General features: G+C 51.4%; 1 protein-coding gene across 2 annotated transcripts; it reads right to left on the bottom strand.

The window, feature by feature from the left end:
• Positions 1 to 1050: 1050 nt before the first annotated feature.
• Sdr42e2 (short chain dehydrogenase/reductase family 42E, member 2) lies at positions 1051 to 19959 on the bottom strand. 2 transcript variants are annotated; one of them, XM_075974843.1, is made up of 12 exons: positions 19896 to 19959; positions 19138 to 19322; positions 17906 to 18001; positions 15902 to 15959; positions 15179 to 15297; positions 14577 to 14652; positions 11610 to 11692; positions 9921 to 10058; positions 8868 to 8933; positions 6443 to 6506; positions 4502 to 4575; positions 1051 to 1305 (listed from the first exon to the last, which is right to left on the bottom strand). In XM_075974843.1, the coding sequence occupies exons 1-12, from the start codon at positions 19957 to 19959 to the stop codon at positions 1051 to 1053; spliced, it is 1278 nt and encodes a 425-aa protein (XP_075830958.1). The 2 variants fall into 2 exon arrangements, with proteins under 2 accessions (XP_075830958.1, XP_075830957.1); XM_075974842.1 differs by having other exon boundaries at positions 19138 to 19959.
• Positions 19960 to 23377: the final 3418 nt, after the last annotated feature.

Genomic DNA, 23377 nt, shown 5'->3' with positions numbered 1-23377 from the left:
TTTTGAACAGGGACAGAGGAGTGATGGGGGAGGAAGGGCAGAGGGGGTGGGGTGGGGAGTGGGGGGTGTTTTGACTTCCTGCACCCACATAAAAGGCTGGGTGTGGTGGCATATGCTTGCAATCCCAGGGGTGGGAAAGAAGAGACAGGGTGGATCCCTAGGGCTTCTTGGCCAGCCTCGCCACTCCAAGCTCCAAATCAGTGAGAGAGATGCTTTCTGCAAAAATAAGGTAGACAGCTTCAGGAACGGCATCCTCTGATTCCACACACAAGTACACACAAACTAAATCATAAAATACAATCAGTCAAACTCTTGTCTATTATATTGGTACTTTTATGAGACATTCAATTTTCTTTTGCAAAGTTTTTTTTTTCTTGCCCCTTCTGGTACAAAAACCTTTTTACTGTGCTGAGTTAACTGAGAACCCAAAGATACCAAGTTGGGCTGGGTATACTTCCCCAGCTAATCAACACAGATCTGTGTCAAGATCGGACAAACTCAAAGAAGCCATAGCAGGGAGGAGGCCCCACCGTCCCCAGAAACAGCAGAAGACTGGTCCAGTTCCCGACTCCACCAACCAGAACTCATCCACTTAGACAACGGCGGGGCTGGAAGGGGACCGAGCAAGAGGACCTAAATAAGTAAGCTTGTTGGAGCTTCAGCGGACAGGTAGAGGCAGGAAGGGCGAAACCAGAGCAGAAAGAACCAGGAGGAATAGGGAGGAGAAGGCTGGATTTGTTAGGAGTCTGGAAATGACTGGGAAGAAGACGCTGGCTGGGAGGCTGGGACCTCATTAACGGCCTCACCTGGCCTCGGAGAAGTGTAAAACGCTGTCAGGAAGCCGAGGGCGAGGAAACGTGGCTGAGATTCAGGGAGCGGGGTAGAGAAAGTGAGTGGAGGACAAATACAAGCCTATAGAGGGAGGAGCAGGGGCGTGACCAGGTATAGAGGCGGGGTCAAGAATCAGGGGCGTGAATGAATCAGGAGGTCAAAGCCAGGTACAAACTCAGAGAGCCCTGCGTGGGCGTGACCGGGGATTGGGGGGCGGGGTCAGAGGAGCTGCACTGCACCTTGCAAAGGCTGCCACCCTAGGAAGTACAGGGCAAGGCCCAGCAGGCTGAGCAGCAGCAGCAGCAGGAGCAGCAGCCGCAGGAGCGTCAGCATGGTGAAGCCACGGCGCTGCGGGGTCGTGGCCTGCACATATCGCTCCACTGCGTCGGCGAAGCTGAACTTGTCCGGCGCGTAGCCAAGCTGAGCGCGGGCCTTGGCAATCTGGAAGGTGTGCGTCACGGCCACACTGAGCACCTGTGGGAAAGGCGGAGCCGAGGAGGCCGGGCTAGTGGGGTGGGGCGGGGGGAGGATAACATCCTGTGCCTTGTGGACCAAATGTATAAGGGAGAGCAGCTTGCTTCTTGGTCAACACTGGGATTTAAAAAGACTGGTCGCTGCATCTCGTTCCTGAGATGCCTTCCTGGGGCGGAGTGTGGTGGGGACACCATCCTTTCTAAGATCTTTTTCCTGGAGGGCGCCGCCTCCTGGATGCCCTTTCTGCATCTCATCCTTCAGCCCCGCTAAATTCTCACGCTGTTTAATACCTGTCTGCTTCTCTTGCCAGCCTAGCGCCGTTCTGGACCTCTGGAGGTTTTAGATGCATTCTTTTTTTAAATATTTATTTATTTATTATGTATACAATATTCTGTCTGTGTCTATGCTCGAAGGCCAGAAGAAGGCACCAGACCCCATTACAGATGGTTGTGAGCCACCATGTGGTTGCTGGGAATTGAACTCAGGACCTTTGGAAGAGCAGGCAATGCTCTTAACCTCTGAGTCATCTCTCCAGCCCATGAGCCATCTCTCCAGCCCTAGATGCAATCTTGAACCAGGAGAGGCAGTAGGGTGCGGTTCTCCAGAACGCCTCCAAGAAAGGATGCTGGCTTCCTGTTGCCAGCCCAATACCAATTGTTGCCGGTAGGGCCTCCAGAGCATCCTTCCAGCCCTCCTAGCTGCTTAACTAAGTGTCCCTAATAGAGGAATTCAGTTACGCACAGTGATTCCTCTCTACATCTGAGGCTGCATTTCCCCCCGCTTCCAGCTGGCCTGCTTCTAGGGTAATAAATGACAGCTATCGATTATAGAACTCCCACTGTGCTTGGTGTAGGCCCTTTATATACTTTTGTCCTCTGAGACGACACTATTTCCTCTTTGCATAGTTGGAAATTGAAGACCAGAGGTAAAGTGACTTGCATAGGGCCACATGGAAGAGTCACTTCCTAGGCCATATTCTTTGTCACACTGGGTCCTGGAGATGCCCTCCCACCTGGCTTTATTCTTCTCTAGCGAACATTGGCTACATGGTTCTCCCGTGGCACAGACAGGCCCTTGGAGTCAAGCGCTAGCTCAGGGACCCCAATGAGGGAAGCAGAGAGACCACTTCTTGCCCCAGATAGAACCTGCAGGGCTGGGAGGAATGCAGAATGCAGGTTAGTAAATATTGTAAACCAACCGCTTGCATGGAGACCTAGCCACTGAGCCACGCAAGCAGGTACTGGCACAGTGTTCTCAGAGGTCAGGCTTAACAGTGACCTCAGGGTGATGGTGCCTCTCCTGCATGCTGGGAAATTCCTCCGCTCTCATCACCTTGTTGAGTTGCCCGGTTTCTGAAACATCTTCCTTAAAAGCTAGAGAACTGCCGGGTGGTGGCAGCGCACGCCTTTAATCCCAGCACTCGGGAGGCAGAGACAGGCGGATCTTTGTGAGTTCGAGGCCAGCTGGTCTACAAGAGCTAGTTCCAGGACAGGCTTCAGAGCTACACTGTCTCAAAAAACAAAACAAAGAGCCGGGCGGTGGTGGCGCACGCCTTTAATCCCAGCACTCGGGAGGCAGAGGCAGGCGGATCTCTGTGAGTTTGAGACCAGCCTGGTCTACAAGAGCTAGTTCCAGGACAGGCTCCAAAAAACCACAGAGAAACCCTGTCTCGAAAAACCAAAAAAAAAAAAAAAAAAAAACAAAAAAAAAAACAAAACAAAACAAAAAAAGCTAGAGCGCTAATTGGTGTCTCCCAGACTGGCCAGCAGAGGGCAATGCTATGCCCTGGAGCGGCCAACAAGAGGGACGGTGGCTCACTTGCCTGACTACAGTCCTGCAGCACTCCTGGCAGCTGCTGTGCCCTTTGTTCCCAATGTGTTCTCCAAGTTGGCGGTGGAGCTTTAGGTCTGGGTTCACATCCCATCAGTGCCTTGTGAGTGAGTGATCCTGGGTAGGCAACTTCGCTATGGATCTAATTTTCTCCTCTGTTGGTGAGCAGGGCAATAATTTTCAGCAGCAGGGACTATCAAATGCTCCTAGAGGACTGTCATTATCGTCCATCAATCTGGGTCTCGAAGGAACAATGGTAGGCAGCGGCTTCTCTGGAACATTCCCCACCCTCCCACTTCCCTTCAGCCTGAAGAGCATTGAACTTGAAATCCCGGCGTCAGTTTCAATGTGGTGTGATCTTGGATAGGCCATTGGGTTCTCTAGTGCCCAGTTTCCCAAAACAAAGCGGAGAACCTCAGCTCTGTACCCTTCCTAATATAGCACTAGGCGCAGTCAGATGAGAGAGCTCCTAAACACCCCCTGCTGTCTGGTTACAGTCTACTTAAGACATCCTCTTTGGAAAAGAGTTTTTAATATTCGTTTTTTATATGTATTAATGCCTTGTTTGCATGCATGTTTGTGCACCACACACATGCCAGAAGAGGGTGTCAGATCCCTCGGGCTGGAGCTATGGTGGTTGTGAGCCAGCGTGTGGGGGGTGGGAATCTAACTTGGCTCCTCTGAAGAGCAGTGAGCGCTCCAAACCGATGAGCCATCTCTCCAGCCTCTTTTTGAATGATACGTGCTAAGCAAATGTGAAATTGTACATTGGCTGGGTGTGATGGTGCACACATGCCATCCCAGTGCTGGGGAGGCAGAGGCAGGCGGAGCTCTGGGGGTTCGAGGACAGCCTGGGCTACAGAGTGAGTTCCAGGACAGTCAAAACTACATAGTGAGATCCTGTCTCAAACAGCAACCCCCCAATCAACTACGCATCATAACTTCGGGAACAGTATTAATGTTCTGTACGTAGAAGATACTTGATACATACTTACTGTTAAGTAAGTGTGAATGACGCACCTAGAGCCACTGGGGATTTTGTGAGTGTGCACGTGTGTCTATTCAGAGTGGGGGATCCAAAAATGTCCTGCTATGGAGCCTGCCTTTGGGAGCCTCAGATCTGGATAGAAAACAAACCACCTATAATTGGAATAACAGCTATGAAGCTTGCTTGGAGTGGTCCAGTTTTTAGTCTACAACACAAAACCTCACTTGGTAGGGAGCATTGTAAAGGGACAGGCTGTAGCTCTGGCCCATGTGGAAGGTTCTGAGACCTCAGAGAAGTATCCTGTCCAGAGGTGTCCTGCAGCAGTGGCTAAGTGGAGGGGAGAGGGAAGGTTCAGGGTTGGGGCTCCCCAACACTTACCTCACTGCGGGTAAGCAGTGGGGGGATGGTGCAGATGGGCCTCAGGGCCAGGTGCAGGTACTCCATCACTGCAGCTGTGGAGAGGTCAGGAGAGAGGGACTCTCAGGACACACCCACTGGGGACACTGTTTGCTTTGCTAGGGGGTCCCTTTACAAAGGCCACCAGATGCCTTTAGGTCAGCAGCCCTTGCTTGAGGGCCTGTCACAATAAGTTGGCACCGAGTAATACTGAAGGACCGAAGAGTACAAACGAATCTGAGAAGACGCAAAGGTGTTTTTATTCTCGCAACCTCTTTCAAATTACGTTTCATTTACTTACTCTGTATATGTGTTTATACGGGTAGGTGCATATATGCCACGGCGCATGTGTGGAAGATGCAGGACAACTTGGGGCTGAGTCTTCCCTTCTACCATGTGGGTCTCAAGGATTGGACTTGGGGAGGGGTGGGCGAGGTGTCAGGCTTGGTGGTAGCACCTTTACCCACTGAACCATCTTGCTGGTCTTCAAGCCTCTCTTTTGAGGCAGGATCTTATATGTAGACCAGACTGGCATAGGACTCTCTACGAAGCTCAAGCTGGTCTTGAACTCATGATCCTCCTGTCTCAGCATCCCAGATGCTGGAATCATAGGTGTGCCATCACACCTGAATCTCTCTCCTATTTTTTTTCCAAACAGTTTTTTTTTGTAGTTATGGGTGTTCTGGAACTAGCCCAGTAGACTGGGCTAGTCTCTAACTCACAGAGATCCGCCTGCCTCTGCCTCCCAAGTGCTGAGAAAAAGGGTGCATGTCACCACCGCCCGGCATCTCTCTCCTATTTTGATTTTTTTTTTCGAGACCAGGTTTCTCTGTAGCTTTGGAGCCTGTCCTGGAACTAGCTCTTATAGACCAGGCTGGCCCCAAACTCACAGGGATCCGCCTGCCTCTGCCTTCCAAGTGCTGGGATTAAAGGCGTGCGCCACCATCACCTGGGTCTCTCCTATTTTGATACACTGACTTGGGTAGGGAAGGGAGGAGTTGCTTCTCACCCTAAGAAACACTGCTGTGTCCCTGCTACTCCTTCTGACATCATTTCTTTGAGGTGTGGCTGAGCATTGGCGAGTTTGACATGCCTGGGTGGTTCTAGTGTACAGCGGTGTGAGGACGCACCAAGCTGCAGCCAGTTTACAGAGAACTGCGTATTTGTATACAATCCTCCCAAACTGCCATCCCCTGGGCCACAGGTAAGGCCTGCCAATCATGACAGTGCTGTGCAGGAATCACCCACCTGGGTCATGAGTTTGCAAGTCTATGATTTCAATAACAAACACTCCCAAATGCATTTAAAAGAACAGGTCCAGCTCTGATGTGGCAGGAGCACAGCCCTCTGTGACTTGAGGGCCACCTGTTCCCTTGGGCGGCTCACCCCAAGCCTCAGGCCCACTTGCATTCTTGCTGGGAGGAGGCCAGCAGAGGGCAGCAGCAGGACACACTGCCTTGGTGGGGTGGGACCAGGGAGTGGGAGCAGATACTGACCTGCACGGGGAGGGGGAGAATCCAAGTCCAAGTCTCCACACACCCCAAGAAGTCCTGGCGTCAGCGTGACCTTGGAAGAGGGGGAGCCTCTTCTGCCTCGCCAGGCATCACGCCTTCTAGCACAGGTCTCGGGGTCAAAGCTGCCCCTCCCCCTCTCCACACCACTTTAGACAGGTCTCAGAACCCCAGCCTCTTCCTTTCCAGTAGTCACAATCCTCCCAGCCTTGCAGACAGGCCAATGGTGAGCAGATGGAATACTTGCTCCTCTGAGTGCTGGGCCAGGCTGGGCACACCTGCACAACCTATTAAATTCCATTACCCTCACCCCTGTGTGTTTCCTGGCCTCATGATAGTCCAGGCCCTGGGTTTCCGATGATGTAAAACACACATGTGGTGTGTATACCTGGCACACCATGCTGTCCCTTACCTGTCAGATAAACGCAGGAAGTTGGTACCTGGATCCAGGGCTGACTGTACCCCAGCTTCTCAAACTGCAAGGGAACATGGTCTGAGGTGAGAAAGGGTTGTGCAGGGACTCCCAGATCCTGGCTGGCAGGGGATCCCACCAGCACAGACGGACCCCCAAGTACACACCAGTCTTATTTTTTGAGACAGGGTCTCTCTATAGACCAGGCTGGCCTCAAATCACAGAGATCTGCCTGCCTCTATCTCCTGGGTGCTGGAATCAAAGGTGCCTGACATGATGGTGATAATCATTTTGCATACCAGTCTCAAAGTGAGATCCACTCCTTGGTCAGGATAACTCTAGTTGAGAACATAAGGCAAATCTTTTTCTTTCCATGCATGTGCGCACGTGTGTGTGCGCGTATGCGTGAGTGTGTGCATGCATGTGAGCGTGTTGTGCGTGTGTGTGCATGTGTTCATGCATGCGTGCAAGCGTGTGTGTGCGTGCGTGTGGTGTGTGTGTTTTGGAGGTCAGAGGACAGCTTGCTACAATCGGTTCTCTTCTTTTACCATGTGGGTTCTGGGGATTGAACTCAGGCTGTGGGCTTACCTGCGAAACCATCTCTTGCCAGCCTCTAGGGCAGGTTGTTTTTTTAAAACTTAGAATATTTCACATCATTTAATTTTTACTATATCCACCCCTACCTGAACATGGTCCCAAGCCCTTAAGTAGAATCTGATATTTTAAAATAATTTATTTACTTTTATGTGCATTGGTGTTTGCCTGCATGTATATCTGTGTGAGGGTGTTGGGTCCCCTGAAACTGGAGTTACAGACAGTTGTGAGCTACTATGTGGATGCTGGGAATTGAACCTAGGTCCTTTGGAAGGACAGCCAGTGCTCTTAACTGCTGAGCCATCTCTCCAGCCCCGAATTTGATTTTTTTTCTTCCAGAATTGACTGCATTATTAAAGAAAAATAGATAAAACCCAGCGAGTGGATGGAAGGGAGAGGGAGACTCAGGAAGACACAGACTGGCAGGGGATGAGTGGATCTGCCCACCTGCGTAAAACCTCTTCAGGTCAAAGCCACACCAACAAAGGCTGGCAGGCTGGAGCATTTTCCCACTGCTGGGAAGACAGGAATCCCACATCTCTGGAAAAGAGTCCGGCAGTTCTTCAATTGAAAGTTAAACTTGGAGTAGCCAGTTAGCCCAGAGACTTCATGCAAGCACACAATCACGTAATCCCAGCAGCGGGGCTCACTGGCCAGTCAGCCTAGTCTACTTGGTGAGTTCTAGGTAGTGAGAGACCCTGTCTCAAAAACCAGGTAACCAGTGCTGGAGGAACAGCATCCAGGGTTGCCCTCTGACCTCCACAAGCCTGTGTCCTCGCATACGTGTGCACTCGTGTACACAGGTGTGCACATACACACATACGCTAAAGGAAAAGAAAAGGAACGAAGTTTTGACCTGATAGATGCCACAACACAGATCAACCTTGAGAACTAAGAGGGAAGAAGCCAACACACAAGGCCACTTATCCTATGAGTCCATTCATATAAAATCGTCACGAGGGGCGAATGACAGCAGAGGAAGACTCCTGGTTGTCTGGGGTGGGGTGGGCGGGGTAGAGGTGGGGTGGGGTACACGAGGTCAAGTTACTAACAGGTACAGGCTTGTTTTGCTTATTTGAAGACGAACACCTGCTTTAAAGTTCATTAGAGTGACGGTTGTATAACTCTGAATATGGTGTAAAAAGGAAAACCATACTGAATTGTATCCTTTTCATAGGGTGAACTGCATAGCTTGTAAGTTACATCTCAATAAAAGTGCCTTTTGTTGTTGTTGTTGTTGTTTTTCGAGACAGGGTTTCTCTGTGGCTTTGGAGCCTGTCCTGGAACTAGCTCTTGTAGACCAGGCTGGTCTCGAACTCACAGAGATCGCCTGCCTCTGCCTCCTGAGTGCTGGGACTAAAGGCGTGCGCCACCATCGCCCGGCTTTAAAAGTGCCTTTTAATTTAGAAAATTAAATTTTTTTTTACACGTATGACTGTTTTGCTTGTATGTACAACTGGTGCTTCTGTATGCCGGAAGAGGGCATCAGCTCCTCTGGAACTGGAGTTACTGTGGGTGCTGGGACTTGAACCCAGGTCCTCTGGAAGGGCAGCCAGTGCTCACAGTCACTTGAGCTGTCTCTCCAGCCCCTGGAAGTGCTCTTTGAGTGGAACAAACCGGAACTGCCATTGGCACAGCCGTACAAGATAGCCCCTCCACCATTAGACCCGGGTTCTGTGCTCCCTCACCACATAGGCCTGGTCCTAAGGAGACTGTAGGTTGTTGAGAGAGGACACGATTTTCAGAGATGGGTTTGGTGGTAGGAAAGGAAGCAAGGACAGAAGATGGGATTTTAGAGACTCGCTCTGAGCTAGGGGACTAGAACACTCACCAGTGGGGCCATCCACTCAAAGAGGTTGACGCTCTCCCCGTCGTTGATGTAGTATGCCTGCCCGCTCTGAGGGTGACAGGAGAGAAGGGTGCAGTCAGATGCCTGCCCACAGCCTGACTCCTGACTCTCAGCTATTGCCGCAGCCCTCTTGTCCTCTTGAGCAGTTCTGGGGACACCTAAGTACACCTTAGTAAGGGCTGTGACTGGCCTGGCAGAAATGACGAACCTCTAGAGAGATGCGGACACTGGGCCAGGTCCTATCAGTCTATTCAATAGTTCCATCAGACTATTGAAACAACAGACCCCCGGAAAAACGGGGATTTCTACAGGAATCTCACACTGGAAAAACCAAAGGGCTGCAGCCATAGGGGCGCTTATCTCCACAGCTTAAGGATGAGAGCCAAGACCGCTTGGGGATGAATCGGTGGTGGACAGGACCATACCTTCCTTGACCGGGACTGCCAAGATGTCCGCATTCTTGGAACCCTATTAAAGTTTAATCTCACTTTAGGATTCCAAGATGGACTGGGGCCTTTTGTCCCTCTTTTCATTTTTACTATTAACTTGAATTTGTTTGTTTTCAAGACAGGGTTTCTCTACATGGCCTGGTCCTGGAGGCAGGCTGGCTTCGAACTCACAGAGATCCACCTGCCTCTGCCTCCTGAGAGCTGGGATTAAAGGCGTGCGCCACCACCGCCCAACCTAATTTGACTCTTATAATTGGCTTCTAACGGAGTGATTGAACTTAGCTTCTTAGAGTACAGATTGTGGAGGACTCAAGTTTGGTGACAGGTCCACCACACTGACAGGCTGTGTGACTCTGATGAACTCAATGTCACTGTACTTCAGTTTCTTCAGCAAGATGAGAATTATCGTGACACACTTTCATCTGAAGCTGTGATGTCACCGGGTCACTGTGAAGAGCTAATTACCCTCTCTGAAGCTTCTGCCCAACCGAGTGACCCTGGGACTCCTGAGGTCTGATTCTCCTTGCTTGCAGCCTGCGGGGGTGGGGGAGTAGGGGTGGGGGCAGGGATGTCGGAGGATACTCACAGCCACGTAGCCCTTAGCCATGGTGAGGGCCTCAGCGGCCAGCATGTGCGCCTGCACCAGATTCTGCACGTGGACCCAGTTCATACGTGTCCTGCGATCCCCAAACCGGAACATAAAAAGTCTCTTCTTGATGTGGCTCTGGTGCAGGGGAGAGGACAATGCAGGCTCACCGGGGTGCTTTACACTCTATCTACACGCTCCCAGCTTCCAATCAGCAACGGGCTAGACTCCAGCTCCATGTCCCAAGTCCTCTGGACATCTCCGCTTGCTTGTCTCACAGATGACCTCGGGCCACCTTTGATCTTCCTAACTTCTCTCAAGCCTCACCCTCAAAACATTTGCAAACCCAGTTGTCCCGACTATCACATCTCTTCAGAATTCGACTGCTTTCCTCCCCCAGGGCCACGCCCCTCTCTCACCTTGGGAACCACAGCAGGTCCACCTACCCAGCCATACCTGGCCCTGTTCCGGTGCCTACAGAGTCACATGGGCTGTGATGATGAACACAGAAATGTTGACACCACCTGCCCCACAGCCCTTCTAGACCTGGCCCAGCTACTCTACAGCTTCCCCTCCTACTGACCTCCTCTCCGGCTTGTGCCGCCATGACCCCAAGGTTGTCTGGGCACTCCTGGACAATCTTGGGGCTTTTGGAGAGTTGACCCTGTCTGGCGGCTCTTCCTTCAAAAGCCTGCTTGACATGCTTGGCTCCTTCCCCCTCTGGAGGCTTAAAAACCTGGCCTTCTCCAAGAGATTTACCCAACTTCCCTGGGAGCCCAAGCCCCTTACCCCACCCACCTTTTTTTTCTCCTTTTGTGCCTGGCACCTTCCAACATTTTTATAATTCAGCACGTGAGTCTATTTTAATCTCTTTCCTGGTGTGAGAACAGAGGCCACACAGAGGCAGGGACTCTCTGCTTTGTTTGAGCTCTGAACAGTACTAAGCACAGTAGCAGTTCAATTAAGTGTTGAAGTGGGGGAAGAGCCACTGTGGTTTAGCAGTATCATTTACGAAGGCGACAAAGGGCTATTTGAAGCGGCTCTCCCCAGATGACCTCCCGCGGTCTCCCCATGGCCTTGTACTCTCAATAGCTCCAGCTTAGATCTTGCTGCACTGTGACCTGGCTCACATTTGGTCCACCTCAAGTGGCTCATCCACTTGGCATTTGCTTTCTCTAATCACCACAGCTCATCAGGAAATCCCTTTTCCTTCTTCCAGACACTCCAGGCATCCCTCCCTTCAGGAAGTCCTCCCGGGGTCTTCCCTGCCAGGCCCATTTTTTCTTGCATCTTTCTCTCTACTTAGTGATCTGTCCCCCTGAGGACACTGGGGCCTAGAGCCCCTTGCAGCTGGATTTCTCAGTACCCGGATTTTTCTAGAGTTTTCTGGCATGAAGAACCTTCACTGGCAGCCTGGTATAAACTGCTGCCTTGGGGTACCTTGGGGTCTCTCTGGGGTCATAGCTCTCTTTCTCCCTGTCTTAAACAGAGGCCTGGATGGCACACTGAGAGCTTTGACCCTTGTAGGTCTGAGGACGATGAACTGGCAGGTGTCGGGGTGGCCTCCCAGCATAGAGAGTCTCTGGCTGGGACACTGCCCCTAGACAGGGACCATGGTCCAATCAGCACGCACAACACATCAACCTGACTCCTTCTGCCTCTGGTCCTTGGAAGGCTGGGAGGACGTACCGCCACCCGGGGTAGGTGTCTCTGTTCTTCAGGGCCATAGATCCCTGGGGGGCGGAGCACACAGGTGCGCAGGGTGCCTCCTCCTAGGACACAAGAAAGGGTGGTCGGGGGCCTGCAGAAGAGTGGTACATGGAAGCTCAGGAGTCCACAGCACGCGGGGATGGGAGCTCAAGGTCCACCACACTTCCTGCTCCTCATCTGGCATGGAAGGTCCCGTATAGTACTCTGTGCTGCTAGCACCCCAATTTCTTTGGGGATCCCCTCCCCCATAGAGGTGGTTATACATGGTGTCCTTAGATGTTCTCACCTGGAAGTGACTCTCAGCATCATCAGAATTAGGACCACAAACACTGAGGGCACTGACCACAAGCTCCTGCCAGCCAGGGCCCTTGAACTATTCATGGCCTGTGTTTCCTAAACCAGGTGGCTGTTTTTCTGCAAATCTGTCTTCCAGGTACCTCTGCAGTATGTTCCCTTTCCCCATGAACAAGCCAAGCCCAGAGACTTCCATCTCTACGAAACACCCCTCCCGTTACAATGAAGTCCAGAGTCACAGATGATAGGGTGGTCTCCAAACGTCACGTTTGCATTCTAGAACCTGCCAATGTGGCTGCTTGGAAAAGGGCCTTCAAGCTCGTAATTACAGATATTGGTGAGCTGATGGCATCGGAGATTTTCAGCTGGGTCTAATCCAATTACAAGTGTCTGAGAGAGACCAACAACGGAGAAAGAAACCACATGGAGGTAGAAGCAAGGGTTGGAGTTTTACAGTCATGAGCCAAGGGTCACCTGAAGCTGGAGGAGACAGAGGGCCCCTTCTCCAGAGCCTTCAGAGAGAGTTCTGTTTGCTAATACCAGTTAACACCAGGATCCCAGGCTCTGGCTTTTAGATGGTAAGAGACTGTTCTAAACCCCTGCGGGAGTTGCAGGTGTGAGAGGACACAGCCCCTGACAAGGCACCGTGACCTACATATTAGGACTCTGGCACCCGGCTCAAGTGAGGGCTGTCTCAGACTAGCCTGGATCTCAGGCTACTGCAATCATCGCTGGTCACCATGGTCAGCCTCCTGGAAGGCGGGTGTCAGCTGAGCTTTTCTGTGGCCTATAGCTAAGTTTAAACTCTAGGTCCCTAGGGGCACGGTGGAGGGAGGTCAAGTTGCAGTCAATGGTGGCCAATGGGACACTGGGTAGCCACGTCAGAGATGGGCAGGCCTAGGGTATCCATGACTCTTCGGAGCATTGAAAGGTGGGGATGTGCTTCTAAATAACCCCTAGCCAGAGGATTAGGTGTCTGGCCTGGCGGTAGGTGAAGAGGACTGGGCCCTGGCAGAGAAGGGAATTCACCTGCATCAGATCAAACCCTGGGGGAACACAGCAGCTGTGCCCACCAGGGCCAGGGGTCAAGGGCTGACAGACTAAGCAGTGAGAGCAGGGTACTGTAGGGAAAGGAGTCCTCAGACAGGGACCTGGTTGGCTGCCTCTGGAGTAGCACAGTGCAGAAGGCCTAGATTTCGGGGCTAAGACTCCTCTGAGCTTTGATTCTAACTCTACTGCTCAGTGCTGTGTGACTTTGGGCAAAGCCAGCTACCCGTCTCTGTTTCCTTATGTGTAAACTGGAGACTGCAATTTCAAGCCTCTCTCGTTCCCCAAATCCCATTGGTTCCCACGTTTGCTTGTCTTCTTCAGTGCTACTAGAAGGGCTGAACACGGGGCTTCATGCTAAGCAGGCTCCATACCTCTGAGCTACATTCTGGCCTTTTAATTTAATTTAATTTAATTTCTTTACTCACCCACTCATTTATTTATTTATTTTTATTTTTTTTTAAGGCAGGGTCTTGCTATATAGCCCAGGTTGGCCTTGAACTCACTCTGTAGCCCAGGCAAGCCTTAAATTTGTAATCTTCCTGCCTCAACCTCCTGAATAGCTAGTATGTGAGGACTTTGCTACCAGACCCAGACCCAGGCAGATAAATTTCTCCTTCTCTTCCTTTCTTTTTTTATTTTTCCTTCCTTCCTTCCTTCCTTTCTTCCTTCCTTCCTTCCTTCCTTTTTTCCTTCCTTCCTTCCTTTTTAAAGACAGGTCTCTCGATGTAGACCTGGCTGGTCTCTCTCTCTTCATTTTCTCTCTCTCTTTCTCACTTTCTCTCTCTCCTTTCTTTCTCTCTCTATCTTCTTTCTTTTCTTTCTTTCTTCTTTCTTTCTTTCTTTCTTTCTTTCTTTCTTTCTTTCTTTCTTTCCTTCTTTCTTGAGACAGAGTCTATCTATGTGGTCCTGCCTGGCCTGGAACTCACTATGTAGACAAAGCTGGCCTTGCCTCCCCAATGCTAGGATGTGTGTGCCACCACACCTGGCTTAGATAGATAATTTTGACAATAAGGGGAAATCATGATTTCTGGTAAGCAAATTGTCTGAATGGGTTTGGCTCCTGTGTGGAAGACCAGGGACACCTAAAACCCACACTCCATTCAGGAATGATATGGACCGAATGAACCTATGCATATGAAGTTGGCATGCAAAATAAGGCCTGACATGAAGAGTACACACATGTGTGGACAGTTCCTGTTTTACTATTGTTCTCTGTAAGCTAGGGGAGAGGATGTAGGGAGGCAGCCGAGGTAGGTTTTTCTGGGAAGCTATTGAAGACTAAGTACAGAAGTCTCTCACTTGCATGGTCCCTTCCAAAGCTCCTTACATATTCCTAATGCTAAAGAAGACTGCCAAAACTAAATCCATTCCCATAAGACAGCAAAGAGAGCAAGTGTCAGGCTGTCCAGATCTTTTCTTCTCCAGACTGCAAGCAGGAATCTGACTGTCCAGGCTGTGTCCTGGGTGGGGGAGACGTACGCTGGTGCTCAGAACACATCAAAGAACAAAGGCCCAGGCCGTGTGGGGATGACTCAGACACACAATGCAGAGGGGCGGCAGTGGCCAGGCATTCTTGTTATAAGCAGGCCCCACGGTACTCACCTAGGAGAGGTGTCCCATTGGCCATGAGAGTCAGCTGGTCAGCAATGGCTTTGGTTCGAGAGTAGTGGTCCATGTGCTGCCAGGGGACAAGGAGAACACAGTCACCAGATGAGCTCAGTCATGTTGATGGCAGTGCTGGTCCACGTGGGCTTGGTCTACCCCACGGCTGCATAGTCCTGACTGAGGGGGGCAGTCTGTGACATCTGCCCCGTGACACCGATATCAGAATAGGTTGGATGATCTAATCATAGGTCATCCTTCAGTGTTCCTGTGACATCTTTGCACACAATCTCATTTCCTGCTCTCTACAAACCCCCTCCACAGTGTTACCAGGCTCAGAGTGTATGACAGCTCGCACCATCACAGAGGTGAAAGGGGTCAGGCTGGGTGGGGCTCAAGGCCAGGTCTATCTGATTTTAAAGCCTCCGAGGGCAAGACAAGCTGGGATAGGAGACAGTTTGTATCACTCAGCTTGGAAGTCCATCCTACTGGGATACACCCTGAGTTATAAGATGGACCTGGTTCTAGCCATACTCGCTTTTTGGGCAGTCACTCCCAAGCCTGCCACCCTGCCCCATCTCTCCCCTCCCAGAAATTGGTACCTTGTCCAGGGGGAAGTATGGAACAGAGTCCTCATTGCCCTGCTCTATGGGCTTCCCACCAAATGTCACGTTGACTGTGCTGGTGTACACGAGCCTTGGAACCCGCCGACGGACACAGACTGCAGGAGACACACATACACCACAGTCAGACTGTGAGCAAGGGGCTGGCTAAGGACAGGCTCAGACAAGGCCTCTGTGGGCAAATCCACCCATTTCTACTCAGCTTTAATGCCCCCCCATAGCTTTGGGGATCTCCCAGAATCCAGAGCTGCCTGGAATGGGGAAAGCCTCCATCCTCAACTTGGGATGTGGGGGCCAAGGCTTCTTATTCCTCCTTCTGGTGTGGCTTTGACCCCCTAGCCACACCGTCAGGGGCAGGCAAGAAGAGAAGGCTCAGTTGTTGGAACAGGGAGAAAAGGTGGTCTAGAACTGGAGAAGGTGCAGGTCAAGGATGGCCCAACAGAAACCTTCCATCTGATGTCTCAGTGACCTTCCTCAACCCCTAGTTCCGAGTCCCCAGACATGCTGAGACAGCTGATGCCCCTACAGGGTCCTGAGAAGAGGCTCTGCCTCCCACTGGCCTCGGTTGGTACAGTCTAGGTAGGGCAGAGGGGTCCCGCCTCTGTTGCTCCCACCTCCAGCTCCCACCCCGGAGCCAGGCCAGTGACAGGAGAAAGAAGAGAAGGAATCACACTGCAGTCACACTCCACTCTGAGGGCCTACCATTAATCACTAGTCTGGTGCCTCCGACATTTATAGACTCTATCTGCCGTTTCTGTAGCTAAGAGACAAGAGGGAAATGGGAAGTCAAGTGCTGCCGTCTGCCCTGTGGCTGAGGCCTCAGGCTGGGTGGGCTCAGGGTCAGCAGGGTTCTTGCTGAAGGTGGCAAGGGTGTAGGCGGCAGGGGCTGGTATAGAGTTTGGCACAGATAAGTGATCTCAAACACGTTGGCTCATTTTCTGCCTCCCCAAGTCTGTTAGCTGAGACAGTTGCGGTGACACAGCCATGCCCCGGAAAGGGCAGTGGAATGCCAACAAAGAACAGGTATGCAATCGTAGGTTCTTGCGTGCCATGCACCCAGCAAACAGTACTGATCCAGACATCACTCAGTACCACTGGGAAATGTGAAGGGCTGTATTTTCAAATTGCGTTTATTTATTTTCCTTCGAGACAATGTATCTCACGTCATCCAGGCTGGCCCCAAACATGCTATATAGAGAAGGATGACCTTGAACTTTCTGATCCTCCTGCTTCCAGCTCCCAAGTGCAGGGATTATAAGTCTGGGTCACCATGCCTGGTTTGGGGGTACTGGGGAATCCAAGACAGGGTGCTTTCTGAGCAAGCATTCTACCCACTGAGCCACATCCCCAGTTGAAACTATGTTTATTCTTATTGTGGAGTTTTTTGTTTAATGGGGAAACAGCTACTAGGTTAGAAATGATTCCAAGTAAGAAGTATGCCCAGGGGCTGCAGAGATGGCCCAGTGGTCATGAGCGCTGGCTGCTCTCTCAGAGTCCTGGATTCTGTTCCAAGCACCCACATGGCAGCTCACAAGAGTCTGGAAGTCCAGATCCAAGGGATCTGATGTCCTCTTCTCACCCCCTCAGGCACCAGGCACACATATGATGCACACACATGCATGTAGTAGGCAAAATGCTCATACACATAAAACTTAAAAGAAATCTATCTAATGAAGATGAAAGTTCCTTCTCATTCCTGATTCCAAGGCTTCCTCTGCCCTCTCCAGAGGGAGCTGCTGTTAATGGCTCTGGACGTTTGTACAGAGAACCCGTATTTAACATCATCATATGCCCATGTGCATTTAATAAACATTTGGCCTAGCTTTAAAATTTTTATCACGTTTTTATTTGTTTGTTATGCACGGGCATGTGTGTGCCCATGTGTGTGGGGGCCATGGTACACAGGTGGAGGTCAGGGGACAGCTTGTGGGAGTCAATTCTTTCCTTCCACTGTGTGGGTCCAGGGGGTCAAACTGAGGTCACCAAGCTTGGCAGAAGGCACTTTTTTTTCTTTCTTTGTTTCTTTCTTTCTTTTTTTGAGATGGGGATCTCTCTATGTAGCCCCGGCTGTCCTAGAATTTGTTATTTAGACCAGGCTGGCCTCAAACTCACAGAGATATTCCTGCTTCTACATCCTGAGTGCTGGGATTAAAGGCAGTTGGTTGAGTTATCTTAACTTTTCTTTTCTCTACTTTTTAAAGGTAAATAGGGGATCCCAAGCACTATTTTGAGCTTTGGATACTACCAGGTTACCAACACTTCTGAGTCTTTTCTGTCTTTTGTACGGCTGCACAGAGTTTCATGATACACCTGCTCTTGCTTATTTCGATAACCAGCGGACCACTGCATTATTGCTGGTGCTTTATTATTAAAAACGATGCGATGAGAATATAAATAAGTATAATTTGAGTCAAGCGGAATGCATTTTTGTAGACACTGCTACAGTGTTCCCTAAAGAGTTTGTGACCTAAATTGCAGTGACGTTCTTCCTTTCCAGAAGAGGAAGGAACAGCTCCGAGAGGTGACCAGTCCTGGGTCACCCAGGTGGGAGGTACCAGAACTGGTGTTTGAGGTCATGGATTCCTAGGGCGTCTTTGGAGAGGCAAAGAACAATGAGGAATAAATACTTGGGCATCAGAGTGTGGTGGGTGGGGCAGGACTTGAACACTACTCTGTCCCGGCTCTGGGCGTGTGTGGGAGTCTCACCTTCTCAGCTCCAGACATGCCATAGGAGGCCACATGAAAAACACAGTCCACCCCCTGGAAGGCTTGGTACAGGGCTTCTTCATCTCGGACATCAGCCTGAAACAGAAGGAAGAGGCTCAGGTCCAAGGCAGTGACCCAGGCCAAGCACCCGGAGGACCAGCCTTTACCAACCCCACAGAGCATCGGCAATTACGGCTCCTATTCCTCTGCTCTTGGGTCCAGGGCTGGCCTGGGTGCCATATGCACTATCTTACTGACTCCCTTACGAGCCCCTTGTAAAATACATGTGATCGCTGTCTCTTCTGCGGGTAAAGACTGGGGCTCAAGGGGGTGTGACTACAGCCTTGAACTACAAGAGCTGGAGCTGAGGACGGCAAAGAGGCTAGGAGACTGCGAGCGCTTTCCAGCAAGCCGGAAGACCCGGAAAACACAGAAGACCCGGAGGACCCGGAAGACCCGAGTTTGACTCCTGGGATTCACAGGAAGCTGGATGAGGTGCATCTGCAATCCCAGCCCTCCTATGGTGAAATGGGAGCTGGAGGCAAGAAAAGTGCCTGGAAGCTCTAGGCTGGCCCGGCCTGAGTGTGCGCAATGGAAGCTCTAGGCTAGCCTGGCCGGAGTGTGCGCAATGGAAGCAGAGACAGAAGAGGCCTGCCTCACCATGGTGGAGGGAGGGAAAGGACTCCAGAAAGGTTTCCCCTGGCAAATGTATGACTACTGCACTCTCACACACATCACGTGCATAGTCACACATCGCACGCATCACACATACATCACACACATCATTCATATAAACAAACATATCACACATGTACATAACACACACATGCATATCACACATGAATCACACACACATCACACACTTATTCCCTACACACTCACATCACACAAACACACACACACGCATGCACACACGCATGCACACTGATAACAAAATCTAAAAATAAACCCAGGCAGTGGCGGTGCACACCTCTAATCCCAGGACTCGGGAGGCAGAGGCAGGTGGATCTCTGTGAGTTCGAGGCCTGCCTGGTCTATAGAGTGAGTTTTAGGACACTTGTTTTTCTAAAAATAATAAACAATGAGGGCTAAATCTGGCTCCAGAGCCCGAGATCTCAAACTCCACTGCCTGTCCACACCGTATTTGTCCATCTGAGCTCTGCCACCGTCACCACCACCGCCAGCACTGTCACCTTCAGCAGCAGCCCTCTCCGTGATTCCCATCTCTGTACCTGGACAAACTCGGTTCCTGGGGGTAGCGGCCACTGGGGTCTACGAAGATCAAGCAAGACGACAGAAGTGCCTCTCTTGGCCAGGCTGGAGCCCAGGCTGAACCCCAAGTAGCCTCCTCCTCCGGTCACCAGAACCTTCTGTCTGGGGGCTTGTGTGGGTTTGGTCCCAGTCTTCTGCTGCAGCGCTGGTTCTGGGGTTGCCACTGATTCACTGGGGTTAGAACCCGTCCCAGAGCCTCGTCTGGTCCCAGGCCCTAGCCCCAGCTCAGGTAATGGTGCAGCTCCTTGACTAGGTACTGACACACTTACTAGCTCAGGTACTGACCCAGCTCCTGACTGAGGTGCTGGCCTAGCTCCTGGCTGAGGTAGTGACCCAGGTCCTGGCTGAGGTAATGGCCCAGCTACTGGCTGAGGTACTGACCTAGCTCCTGGCTGAGGTAGTGACCCAGGTCCTGACTGAGGTACTGATCCAGGTACTGTCTCAGCTCCTTGCCTGGGTCCAGACCTAGGTTCTGGTCCAGGTAATGATTCTGTTCCTAGTGTGGGTCCCAGAGTAGGCCCTGAAGTAGCACCAGTCACAGAAACAGCTTTAGATCCTGGCCCAGACCTTGGAACAGTCCCAGGACCAGGTCCAGGTCCTGGAACAGGTCCAGGTCCCAGCCCAGGCCCCAGAACAGCCCCAGGTCCTGGTCTAAAACCTGACCCTGAAGTAGACCCCAGGCCAGAGGCCCCCCCACAGGCCTGACAGACAGGGCAGCCCTTCTCTCCCTGTCCTGCAACTCGACAGGTTTCTAGTGAGGAGCTGGCAGGGTTGGTCTTCATCCTCTATGAAGCCATGCAGCCTAGAGACTGTCCACCTGTGGAAAAACCAGAAGAGTGTTCTAGGTCATCCCAAAGCAAAGTGAAACTTCAGGAAAACTGGAGCTCTCTCTGAGCCCCAGACTCTTTCAGAGCCCCAAGAACCTCCATGTGACTGCTGGCTTCTTAGAGAGCTGGAGAAGGCAGCCTTCCTTTGACGTCATAGCTGGGGAAACTGAGGCTCAAAATCATGTTGTATGACTCAGATGTACACTAAGCACCCCTCATTTCCCCACAGGCCTCATGTAATACCAGAGGAAGGCAGAGTCAGTTATGCCTAGGGGGGCTCACATACTGGGTGTGGAGTTATCTGACTAGGAATCAGGAGGGGGAGGAGGAGGAGAGGAAGAAAAGTTGGAGGAAGAAGAGGGAGAGAGAGGAGAAAGAAATAGAAGGGAGAGAAGAGAAAGAGGAAGGAGAGGAGGATGAGAGGAAGGGGGAGAGGAGGAGGGAGAAGAGAGAGGAAGAGGGAAAGGAGGAGGAAGGAGAGGAGGAAAGAAAGGGAAAGGTGAAAAGAAGAGGAAGAGGATAGAGGGGAAGGGAAGAAGGGAGAAGGAGCAGAAGGATGAGGAAGGAGAGGACAAGGAGAGAGAGAAGGAACCACGTGGGACTTAAAGGGCTCAGCACCTGGAAACTTGGCTGTGATCTCTAAGTCTAAAGCCACTCCTGACACCAGGTGCCCCAGGAGCAGTTGGCTGACACCACATGATCTTCCCGTCCCCTGCAGCCTTCTGGGTCAGGTGGGTGGGCCCCAGACCCTAGACCTATCGCTTGCTCAGGCTCAGTCAAGAGTCATGGTCTTTCCTGCCCTCGTCTACCTGAGCATCAGGCTAGACCACGGTGTAGATGCAGCGACTGCACTGCCAGCCTTCTGTGTCCCAGGCTATGCCCAGCATGGTGCATAACAGCTGCACAAAAGAGTGGGCGTTTTTGGCCACTGAGCTGTTGCCCCTGGTGATCATAGGACAGGGACCCTGGCAGTTATAAGAACTAGGCCTATGTCTTCTCTGTCATTATCCTGTTCATTTTGGGACAGGAATGCAGTCATGTCCCACATAAGTGGTGGTGAGGGACATCCAAACTAGAGTTGTTATGGAGGATATCTACTCCCCCGCCACCCCCCTTCCCCCGCCACCCTTCAGACAGGAAGCAGGATGTAGCATCAGAGGGGGAAAGGTATCTGGGGGTCTTTATGGTGGCAAAGGCTGGCTCAGTATCCACAGCTGTGAAATGGGCCCAAATCATCGTGGCTGCCCCAAAGTCCTTACACAGGGGTCCTGAGAGAGCAGATACCAAAGCCTTTGCAGATCACCTCACTGCAGGCTGCATGGAGGGTTTGCTGACTGGCATTTCCTGTGCCTGGAACACTGCCTGGCTAACTGCTAGGAGAATAAACAGGGGGCCTGTTCCTCAGGAGACCATTATGACTAAGCCAAGACTGAAGCTGGATATGGCAGTGCTAAACTCTCCTGGCAATCTCAGGAAGCACAAACTACTGTTTCCATTACTCAGAAGTGGAAACTGAGGCCCAGAAAATATGAGAGGATTGTGAACAAATTATAATTAAAGGTTGGCTGTGGTGATACACAGAATAACATCAGAACTCCAAAGGCCTACACAGGACGATCGCTATGAGTTCGAGGCCAGCGTGAGTTGTGTCTCCAAAAAAAAGTAACATGGCCAACCTGCAAGCCTGACTATGTGAGTCAGATCCACGAGGAGAGTAGAAAGAATTGACCAGTGGTTCTCTGACCTCCACACATGCCTCGTGGCAAGTGTGCCCCCATCACACACACACACACACACACACACACACACACACACACACACACAAATATACATCACATCACACAATGCACCCCCCCACAACACACACTCATTACATACGCACACATCACATATACACACACATGCACACATGCACACACGCATGCACACATCACACCTCACACAGATGCACACCCTCCCACCCCTCCACACCACACACACACACACACAATTCTTCCCCCTAACCCCCCACATGCACACCCCCCCACCACACATACACCACACATGCACACACACATCACACCACACACACGCACACCCCTTCACACCACACACACCACACACACACACACACACTACACAGTAACAGTAATAGTAGTAGCAGTTGTCATTGTCATAGTAGTAGGAATATTAAAAACTAACAAAAATGAAGATAGTTAAAGGACTCAGTCCTTAATCCAGGTCCATGGAGACTCCAACGCTAGGTTTGATGAAAGGGCTCGGGAGTGGCAGGGATCCGAGCCTCCTGCTGGCGGACTCCGTCCCACACAGCTAAAGCATGGGGCGGATCCTCATCCCGGGCGTCTTTGCCCTCTTTCCCCAGCCACCACACTCCACTCCGCACTCACCTGGCTCGGGCTCCCGCAGCGCTGCCTTCTTCTTGAGCCTCTTGGTTCTCGGCGCCAAAGCCAGCACCGCCCGCGGGACAGCAGCTCGAGTTGGGCTGGTCCTGGGACCGCCCCGCCCTCTGCCTCCGCCCCAGCTGTCCTGCCCTGCCCTGTGGCTCTGCGCTCTCCTGCCTAGAGCTCCGCAGTCCTATCACCTGAGGGTGAGCAAACGGTGCCAGGGCTGCGTTTCTGGTAGAGAAAAGAGGCGAAGGAACTGCGAGCCTGCCCTGTCCTGTCTTTCCAGTCACCGTTCTTTCACGCCGTTCTTTATTCCACCTGTTCCCCCTTCCAGCTCATCAGCCATCGTGTGTGTGTGCGCGCGCCTGAGCTTAACTAGATATATACCCCTTTATCCATCCATCTAGTTTCCTGTCAGTTTCATTTCTCTGTATCTGTCCTTTTAAACTCACCCAGACATACCTCAGTCCCTCTTTTCTTCAACCCACTCTTATCCACACTTGTCCATCCAACCTTCCATCTACCCAAAGCCAATTTCCGTCCATTTATACGCCCGTTTTCCTTCCATCCATCCATCTACCTCCCTCAGAATATTCTTACATTCTTTTACCCCCTCTCTTCCCTGTGGCGCTACAGGTTGAACCTAGGGCTCACACATGCTGGACAACTGTTCTTCCATAGAGCCACATCCTTGCCTCCACGTCCCCACTTTTTTTTTAAACGTTTACTTCCTCTGTAACCTAAGCAGGCATTGAAGTTGTGTTCCTTCAGTCTCAGGAGCCTAGAGAGCAGGAATAAAGCCTGTGCCTCCAGGCTTGGTCCCACTGTTCCATTTTAAAGGATGCTTCTTTATCGTTGACCTTTCCTCTGTGCTGGGGAGCAGAAGGGCTTTTCCCATCCCTGGAAAACTCCTATTTGAGAGACAGTAGCCAAAGGGCTGGCTTGTGTCCAGCCTTCTACACTTCGGCTATAATGAAGCCACCTGGTTC

This window comes from Microtus pennsylvanicus, chromosome 5 (assembly GCF_037038515.1).
Source record: "Microtus pennsylvanicus isolate mMicPen1 chromosome 5, mMicPen1.hap1, whole genome shotgun sequence".
Lineage (NCBI taxonomy): Eukaryota > Metazoa > Chordata > Mammalia > Rodentia > Cricetidae > Microtus > Microtus pennsylvanicus.
This window is presented reverse-complemented; position numbering and strand designations above follow the sequence as displayed.